The 10,065-nt window shown below is 44.0% G+C and overlaps 1 protein-coding gene across 1 annotated transcript; it reads left to right on the plus strand.

The window, feature by feature from the left end:
- Nucleotides 1–5,722: 5,722 nt before the first annotated feature.
- TRMT12 (tRNA methyltransferase 12 homolog) lies at nucleotides 5,723–8,295 on the plus strand. Its single transcript, XM_003820470.6, has one exon. The coding sequence runs from the start codon at nucleotides 6,348–6,350 to the stop codon at nucleotides 7,692–7,694; it is 1,347 nt and encodes a 448-aa protein (XP_003820518.1). The 5' UTR covers nucleotides 5,723–6,347; the 3' UTR covers nucleotides 7,695–8,295.
- Nucleotides 8,296–10,065: the final 1,770 nt, after the last annotated feature.

Below are 10,065 nucleotides of genomic sequence, written 5' to 3' on the forward strand. Positions count from 1 at the left end.
TGAGCAGGAGCCAGAGATCACTGGTTGGTTCACAGGAATAAGTGGAATCAGTCTCTTGTGTTCCAGCAGCCTGTGGGACTTCATAAGAAACAGACTTAATTCAAGATCAATGAGCCCAGCTGCTTCTTCCTTGAAGTGTAACTGCGGTTGAGGCACTAAGGAGTACTTACTTAGTAGGGTCCTTTCCACTGTGGGAAAGTTGATCTGCTAGGGACCATTTTTTCAAGTCATTAACAGGATCCCATTTCCTGGCTGGATTACAATAGGATTTTTTTCCTTAGTGAGGGAAGGAAGTCTCTCATTTCTGTATTCAAGAAGAGCTTTTTGCACCTGACCTAAGTTGGCAACATAATTCTGTAATTTGAAAGTATCTACATCTACTAGGAAATCAGCAATTCTTTCAGAAAGGCCTTTCCGTACATTATTTCAAAAGGGCTGAGCCTTCCATTGGGGCAGCCCAAACTTGCAGCAAGGCCACAGGCAATAGACAGAGCCAGGTTTCTGATGTTTCCTGTCAGAGCTTAGCAAGGGTCCTCTCTAAAATTTGATTGGTCCTTTCTACTTTTCCTGAAGACTGTGGCCTCCATGCAGAATGAAGACCATATTGAATTCCTAGAGCGGATGCTATGTCTTGGTTATTGTTGCTGTAAAGATGGGCCATTATCACTCTACAAGCTTTTAGGCAACCTGAATCTGGGAATCATTTCCTTGAATGAAAATTTAGAAACCTTGATTGACTTTTCAGGCCAGATAGGAAAAGCTTCAATCCAACAGGTCAAGAAATGTATCAACCAACACTGATAAATATTGGAATCCTTTACATGGGGGCATTTGGGTATAGTGTGTTTGCCAATCTTCTTCTGGGTACGACCCCCTATGCTGAACAGGCTTTACTAATGGAGGAGGTAAAGTTTGGTTGTTTGAGGTTTTTTTGGGCACACAATTCACAGGCCCAAGTCACTTGTTTTACTGTTCTAAGAAAGTCTTTTCGGCCAGGCACGGTGGCTCACGCCTGTAATCCCAGCACTTTGGGAGGCCGAGGTGGGTGGATCACGAGGTCAGGAGTTCAAGACCAGCGTGGCCAACATGGTGAAACCCTGTCTTTACTAAAAATACAAAAATTAGCTGGGCATGGTGGCAGATGCCTGCAATCCCAGCTACTCGGGAGGCTGAGGCAGAGAATTGCTTGAACCCAGGAGGCAGAGGTTGCAGTGAGCTGAGATCACACCACTGCACTCCAGCCTGGGTGACAGAGCGAGACTCCGTCTCAAAAAAAAAAAAAAAAAGAAAAGAAAGTCTTTTCCTATAAACAGATGAGCCATATTAATTGAAATGAGAAATCTCTTCCCAAATGAGTAGAGCCATGCCAATACTTAACTATTTTCCATTGATCAGCTCTTGGTACATATCGTCTGTCATTTTCATCAATTAGCCATCTGGAAGTGCTTATAGTTAACCCATGGGTCTTAGCCCATTTTTGTTCTTTTCTAGTATTAACCATGCTCTAGTTTTATCGTCACCAAGGCAGTGGGCACCAACATGCCTACCAGATTAACTGGTTCCCTCAAATGCAGCTGCCTCAGCTGTAGCATCTGCAAAAGAATGCCCTTTTATTATTTTGGAGTTTTCTTTCTTTCTTTTCTTTTCTTTTCTTTTTTTTTTTTTTTTGAGTCAGAGCCTTGCTCAAGTTGCCCAGGCTGGAGTGCAATGGCACAATCTCGGGCTCACTGCAACCTCTGCTGCCCAGGTTCAAGCAATTATCCTGCCTTAGCCTCCCAGGTAGCTGGGATTACAGGCACGAGCCACCACGCCCAACTAATTTTTGTATTTTTAGTAGAGATGGGGTTTCACCCTGTTGGCAAGCCTGGTCTCGAACTCCTGACCTCATGATCCGCCCGCCTTAGCCCCTCAAAGTGCTGGGATTACAGGCGTGAGCCACCGTGCCTGGCCTATTTTGGAGTTTTCTTTTTGATGTCCCTTGCAGTGAATCACAGCAACTTCCTTAGGCAGCAAGGAAGCATCTAGTAGATTTAAAATTCCCAAATAATGTTCTATAGCGGAGCCCTTAGAAGTTAAAGAGTCCCCATTATTTCCAAATAGCAGCATGAGCATGAAGCACCAGAAAGCCATACTTGGAGTTTGTGTACATGTTAATTCTTTTTTAAAATTATTATTCTTTTTTGAGACAGAGTCTCGCTCTGTCTCTAGCCTGGAGTGCAGTGGCATGACCTTGGCTCACTGCAAGCTCTGCCTCCTGGGTTCAAGTGATTCTCCTCCCTCAGCCTCCTGAGTAATTGGGACTACAGGTGTGCACCACCACGCCCAGGTAATTTTTGTATTTTTAGTACAAATGGGGTTTCACCATGTTGGCCAGGCTGTTCTGGAACTCCTGACCTCAAGTAATCTGCCTGCCTCAGCCTCCCAAAGTACTGGGATTACAGGTGTGAGCCACCACACCCAGCCCTAGTGGCCCATCTTTTAAATCCTGCCAGCTGGAATAAATTTGTTCCATAGCTTGTGTACATGAATGATCTAGGGTGCCTTTGGATCCAAGTAGATAGGTAGCTAGGATTAAGGTCTTCTGTTATACTTTAAGAGTTATATCAAGAGTATCTAGCAATAAAGCCTGATAATTTAATAACTATCCCCTACTCATCTATTGGTGCCCTTTAGCTTCTAGGGCCTCTGTTATTTGGTGTGGGGTCAAAACCTCCAGGTGTTGTCCCAAAGTTAAGTTATTGTCTTCATCTATGAGAAGAGCAGTTGTTGCAACTGCCCTGAACCATCTGAGTCATCCTGAAGCCACATGGTCAATTGGTTAGAAAAATATGCCATGGGTCAAGGGATGTATCCCTGTTTCTAGACAAGAACATTTAGGGCTGTTCCTTGTTTCTCAACCACATAAAGGAAGAAAGTAAAGCCTGTCCCTAAACCCACGGGGAAGAATTGTCCAAGTTAACACAGAAACCAAACGATTATTAGGTAATCAAAAGTAAAGACCACAATAGGGGACTCAGCAAAAGAAATGTTTCACTAGAGAAGGGAAATGACAAAGGTCTAGAAAGGAATGTCCGAGTTCAGGCCAGTAGCGGCAAGCAGGACAAGATTTACATGGCCTTGCCATTTGTAACCAAAAAGTAAAAGTCATTCCATTAGCAAGGAGATGAAAAAGAACTGCTGAAAAGCAATCTCCAGTTTTCCATCCTGGAGCAGTTCACCTAGGGGGGACTGGTATAATTGCTGCCAGGCTTAATCTTTCACATTGGACCTTTTCATTTAAAACTTGTAAATGCGAAATTCCAAGTAAGCTTTGCAAAAAAGGAGAGACAATAAACAATTCATTTAAGTGGTCTAGATCTAGGGAAAGTAAATATTGCAGAGTCATTTGTCCCCAATGTCTTCTAGCAACATGCCAGAACAGACAGGCAAATGGCCCATAACCCAAAGGCAAACAAGGAAAAGGAAAGTTAAAAACCTCAGGACCAGTTCAACGAGATCTCTCTCATAAAGCAGCAGTAAAGCGTAGAAAGCAATCAGGAAACTGGCAAGTGGCAGCCTTTGGAAAGCTCTTACAGAGAGCACAAGGAGGACGAATCCACAGTGAATAATGGTTAACATCCCACTGTGCTAAACCCATTTTCAGCTGTGAGGGGCCTTTAATCCTCCCAAGTAGGCCTCAAACCCAATCTTAGATAAGTGTCCTTGTCCTTCATCGGTATAAAAAAGTATTCCCCTTCTTACCCAAAGTCAGTCAGTTGGTCCTGCGCAGTCTATTTCTTTTGGGTTGAAGGTCTCACCTCAATAAAGTCCTTGGGAGTTGCCACAGGAAATGTTACTTAAAAGGAATTTTGTTCCAGACCCAAAAAACAGGTTCTTGGATCTCAGACAGGAAAGAATTTAGGGCCAGTCACAGAGCACAGTGAAAGAAGCAAGTTTATTAAAGACTACTCTATTACAGAGTAGGGTGTTCTCAGAAGGCAAGAGGAGGACCCCACACCAAAAATTATGTAGCTAGCTAAGAATAATGGTCTCATATGCTTTAGTACAACAGCTTGTGATCCACTTGTGACAGAGTATTAGTAGTGTTATTTTCTGTGTTACTATTGATTTCAGCAAACATTTATGAAAATACTATTACCTTTAAAGAGAAACCTATTCTTAAACTAATAATGCTTTCTGTTCTCAAGATATCGGGACATCTCCTTAAGTTCTGGGTCTTGTTTAGTGAGTAAGAATCATTAGCTTGTTCAACCAAAAGGTCTTGTTACGGGTAGAGGGTGTCCAGGTTCGTGACATCTTGAACAAAGAATTGGACAAAATGTACAAACCAAGGAAAGAATGAAGCAACAAAATCAGATTTATTGAAAATGAAAGTACACTCCCCAGGATGGGAGCAGCCCCTGTCTAGGGGCTCAACAGCTGGGTTACAGAATCTTCTGGGGTCCAAATACCCACTAGAGGTTTCCCACTGGTCACTTGGTGTTCACCCCATGCAAATGAAGTAGTGGCCTGCAATCAGAGGCTGAAGTAAAGTTACAAAGTTGCACTCCTATGCAAACGTCTGATTGAGGCCATTATTTCATTTGCATGGAGTGCACACCAAGTGGCCAATGGGAAACCTCTAGTGGGTATTTGGATTGATTGGTGGCTTTCTGCAACCAATCAGAGGTACTTTCAATTTTCCTTCTGCCCTGCAGAAAAGCAGGTTTGCAAAGGGAGTAACCTCTGGTCCTTCTGTTACTTAGGCATGGATAGTTGGTTTTTTCCTTTTGATTTAGTTCTACGAAGTCAGTGTGAATCAGCCTTAGGTTCCCTGCCTCCAGACCCTATTTTCCTGCCTCAGTCTTATTATGGAGAGTACTTAACTTTCTGGGAATGTAACCCAGCAGGTTTTGCTTTATTCAGCCTTTATTCAAGATGGAGTCACTCTGGTTTGGACTCCTCTGACAGCGGGAGTGAAGTAGAAGTGACAGGGTTTCTTTACAGTTCTTATATCCAACTATTTGATTTAGTCTATATGGAATTCCCCTTTGTCTTCTTTAGGAATATCAAAGCATTTCAACAGGTATTTAGTACCTGTGAGCTAGCCAACTTGTTACTTTGTATCTTTTAAAGTATCTACTCTTTACTAGTTATTGTCTAAGACACTATAATGTCTCTACTCACTATAGCAATCTTCTGAAGATTAGATTCCATTTTATAAGTGAAGATTCCAATTTTGAGGGGTGATACGATTTACTGGAACTCAGATCCTTCTGACTTTCAAATAGTTGTTTCTTGGACCAAAGGACAATGAAATGGTGATGACTATATCTGCATGAAAAGGGAACAAGGAAGCTGTATCTGACTCTTCACTTTCAGCAAATAAGGTGGCTGCTGATGCTAACCTGAGAGCAGCATTAGGCTATGGGAAAGCTTTCTCCAAATTTAGATCATCATTTTGTTACAGGAAAGGGGTCCCAATGCAGACTACAACATGGGGTTCTTGGATCTCATGCAAGAAAGAATTCAGGGCAAGTCTGCAGTGCAAAGTGAAAGCAAGTTTATTAAGAAAGTAAAGGAATAAAAGAATGGCTATTCCATAGACAGAGCAGCCATGAGGGCTGCTGGTTGCCCATTTTTATGGTTATTTCTAGATGATATGCTAAACGAGGGGTGGATTATTCATGCCTCCCCTTTTTAGACCATATAGGGTAACTTCCTGACGTTGCCATGGCATTTGTAAACTGTCATGGCGCTGGTGGGAGTGTAGCAGTGAGCACCACCAGAGGTCACTCTCGTGGCCATTTTAGTTTTGGTGGATTTTGGCCGCTCCTTCACTGCAACCTGTTTTATCAGCAAGGTCTTTATGACCTGTATTTTATGCTGACCTCCTATCTCATCTGGCGACTTAGAGTGCCTTAACCGTCTGGGAATGCAGCCCAGTAGGTTTCAGCCTCATTTTACCCAGCTCCTATTTAAGATGGAGTTGCTCTGGTTCATGCGCCTCTGACAATTTCATGTTAATTTTTCTCTTTGAATTCATGAGCAGCACTGAAGAGAGTGCATGAGGTTTCTGGAAAATACCAGTTTGAAGTCTTTTAGTCCATAAGATTCCCTGTTATAAATTTCTTCCTAGGCTGGAAAAAAAGTAATGGTTGACCATAAAAAAGATGGCGGCCGCAGCTTCTCCACGGCAACGGCAACGCCATTCTCCAGCAAGCGCATCAATACATTTAGTTCCGGCCTCTTTGCACGTCATTTCCGGCACCGGCATGGCCCGGTGAGCTGCAGGCTTCCTTATTTAAGACCGGGAATTTAGTCAGCCTGGTGAGCCAACTCTGAGGAGATGGAGTATCGCTGAGGTGATGGGAGAGAATGTGGTCGTTAGCAACATGGAGAGAGAAAGTGGGAAGCCCGTGGCTGTTGTCGCAGTTGTGACTGAGCCTCGGTTTACCCAGCGATACAGAGAATATCTCCAGAGGCAGAAACTCTTTGATACACAGCACCGTGTGGAAAAGATGCCGGATGGCTCGGTGGCGCTACCGGTGCTGGGAGAGACGCTTCCAGAGCAGCACCTGCAGGAGCTGAGGAATCGTGTTGCCCCAGGCAGTCCCTGTATGCTCACGCAGCTCCCGGATCCTATTCCTTCAAAGAGGGCCCAGGGTTGTTCACCTGCCCAAAAATTGTGTCTTGAGGTGAGTCGCTGGGTGGAGGGTCGGGGAGTCAAGTGGTCAGCCGAGTTGGAGGCTGATTTGCCCCGATCATGGCAACGGCATGGTAATCTCTTGTTGCTGAGTGAAGACTGTTTCCAAGCCAAGCAGTGGAAAAATCTGGGACCGGAACTCTGGGAGACCGTTGCCTTGGCACTTGGCGTCCAGCGTTTGGCAAAACGAGGGCGGGTATCACCGGATGGTACTCGAACTCCAGCAGTGACACTGCTGCTGGGTGACCATGGCTGGGTAGAGCATGTGGATAATGGTATCCGTTATAAGTTTGACGTGACCCAGTGTATGTTCTCCTTTGGAAACATCACTGAGAAGCTTCGAGTGGCATCGTTGTCCTGTGCTGGAGAAGTGCTGGTGGATCTCTATGCAGGGATTGGTTATTTTACATTGCCTTTCCTAGTTCATGCTGGTGCTGCCTTCGTCCATGCTTGTGAGTGGAATCCCCATGCTGTAGTTGCTCTGAGAAATAACCTTGAGATCAATGGAGTAGCAGATCGGTGCCAAATACACTTTGGAGATAACAGAAAACTGAAGCTCTCAAATATTGCAGATAGGGTGATCCTGGGGCTGATTCCCAGCTCTGAAGAAGGCTGGCCCATTGCCTGCCAAGTGTTAAGGCAGGATGCTGGAGGCATTTTGCATATCCACCAAAATGTGGAATCTTTCCCAGGGAAGAATCTTCAGGCTCTTGGAGTCAGCAAAATAGAGAAAGAGCATTGGCTGTATCCTCAGCAAATTACCACCAACCAATGGAAAAATGGAGCTACCAGGGATTCTAGGGGAAAAATGCTGTCACCAGCCACCAAGCCAGAGTGGCAAAGGTGGGCAGAATCTGCAGAAACTCGAATCGCCACTCTTCTTCAGCAGGTGCATGGGAAACCATGGAAGACACAAATTCTGCACATCCAACCAGTGAAATCCTATGCTCCCCATGTGGATCACATAGTCCTGGATCTGGAATGCTGCCCCTGCCCTTCAGTTGGCTAGAGGAGGTAGATCCTGGGACACATGGGATCCATGTGCGAGTGGCCCTTAAATGTGTCAGTTCAGTCCAGGTTGTCATCCCTTTTGTCCCCTGGTGATCAATTTTTTTCATATTTTATAGCCCTGAAAGCAGGCTCTAGATCAATTCAAATTATTTCATTTGTCTTTCATTGATAACATAGAAAATGAAATACCTATTTGGGAGAAGCAGCATGGCCCATTGAAATGAGGCTCATCTGTGCAATTATGAATTCCAAATTCTGACCTCAGTTCTGGAATTGAAGTTTCAGTATGTTTTGGCCTCGGGTTTCGTTATTTGCAAAATGAGAGTTTCTTTGAACTGTCTCACGTGACTATTAAGCAACTATACACAGGACATCGGTTATTTTAGAGTGAAAGACACAGTGCTTTTTCCAAATTGCTCTGGCTATCATATAGAAAATTGACTGGAGGAGGGCCAAGATGGAAACAGAGAGACCAGTGAGGAGGCTTCTGTGGTTGTCCAGGTCTGAGGTGATGGTAACTTGGACTCGGGTGGTGGTAATGGGAGGTAGATTGATATGATAAATAAAATTGACAGACCAAGCAATGGAATCAGAATTAAGTCCTTAACATGGTGCTGCTTTGTTATTATGACTGACTAAATTAGAGAGAGAAGGGAACAAAAATTATTTTAGTGTATTTCCATTCCCTTACTGTGGCATTCCTAAATGATCGTGAGGGGATGTCTTACAAATTTGGTTTGTTGTGGTAGAAATATGGTTAAGAATCACCAGTCTATTTTTTTTTTTTTTTAAAGCTCATCTGCTGAGGACGAATCACTGTTCTAAATCATAGGGAATCTAGATTTCTAGCCTCAAGCTTGTGCAATAGCTGCCAATTAATACCTATTAGTTTAAAGTTCCTATTAAAATCTTAGATTCGTATAGGCCTCATACTCCCTCTTCATCTTCCTACCGTGGCTGAGAACAGGAGGGACAACCTAAGAAGCTATAGGGAATGTGAGATATTCTGCAGAGCATTTCCAGCCTCACCTTATTTTATGGCTGTCTGCCATAAAAGATGGTTTGCCACTGGAGTGAATAATTGTTTGTTGTTTTGTTTGTTTGCTTTTTTGTTTTTTTGAGACAGAGTCTTGCTCTGTCACCCAGGCTGGAGTGCAGTGGCACCATCTTGGCTCACTGCAACCTCTGCCTCCCAGGCTCAAGCGATTCTCAAGCCTCAGACTCTCCTGTAGCTGGGATTACAGGTGTGCAGCACCATGCCCAGGTAATTTTTGTATTTTTAGTAGAGATGGGGTTTCACCATGTTGGCCAAGCTGTTTTGGAACTCCTGACCTCAAGTGATCTGCCCACCTCGACCTCCCAAAGTGCTGGGATTACAGGTGTTAGCCACCACGCATGACCCAAGATGACTAATTGTTGATTACCACTCAGAGCTTTGTTCTGGTGTATTTTGAAGCTATCTAGGCTGGTTTGCTAGGTGAAGGAAATACAGAAAAGTGTGGCCTTGTATGATTGTACCTGACATTTGGCTGGCTGGATTTGGGCATGACTACTCATCCTTCTCTTGCAACAGTAGCAGTAAGGACAGGTTGGTGCTGTTTGTGTTATCCAACAAATATTAAGTGCCTAGTATATACAAAAGCCACAGGAAACATAACGATCCATTAGATAGAGTTCCTGTCTCTGAGGAACCCACAATCTAGCAGCAGAAATAACATAAGTACTCAAAGACTTGGAGTGCAGTAAGATGAGTGCCATGTGAGTGATAGCACGTTGTAGGAATGCAAAGGTGGGAAAGAAGAGTTCTCAGAACTGAATAGCGAAGTCTTCAGAGGTAGTGTTTGAATTGGCTCATGAAAACTGAGTAAGATTTTGATGGGTAGGTTGCAGGTAGAAACAGGCACTAGTAGAAGAGAATAACAGATGCAAAAGTTTGAATCCTCAGAAAATGGTATGTTGTTATTAGATAAGTTTGGAACAGAGGAAGCAGTGAGAGATGTGTTGAAGATGGGGGTTGTTGTAGGATTAAAAAAGCACTGTGTCTTGTACACAGTAATCCCCTAGGGAGATGTTAGCCAGCATGTGATCCCACCACAAAAACAAACAGCCTGCTTATTTCCATTCCCATCTCACAGAGCGGTCTTCCTGTGTTACCTTAATCATCTCCTCCTTTTTTTTTTTTTTTTTTTGAGATAGAGTCTCACTCTGTCGCCCAGGCTGGAGTGCAGTGGCGCAATCTCGGCTCACTGAAACCTCCGCCTCCTGGGTTCAAGCGATTCTCCTGCCTGAGCCTCCCAAGTAGCTGGGACTACAGGCGTGTGTCACCACGCCTGGCTAATTTTTTGTATTTTTAGTAGAGACGGGTTTCA

Source organism: Pan paniscus, chromosome 7, assembly GCF_029289425.2.
Source record: "Pan paniscus chromosome 7, NHGRI_mPanPan1-v2.0_pri, whole genome shotgun sequence".
In the NCBI taxonomy this organism is placed as follows: domain Eukaryota; kingdom Metazoa; phylum Chordata; class Mammalia; order Primates; family Hominidae; genus Pan; species Pan paniscus.

Excerpts from the sequence above, each read along its gene's own strand:
- TRMT12 (XM_003820470.6), top strand. The coding sequence starts at position 6,348 with ATGGGAGAGAATGTGGTCGTTAGCAACATGGAGAGAGAAAGTGGGAAG.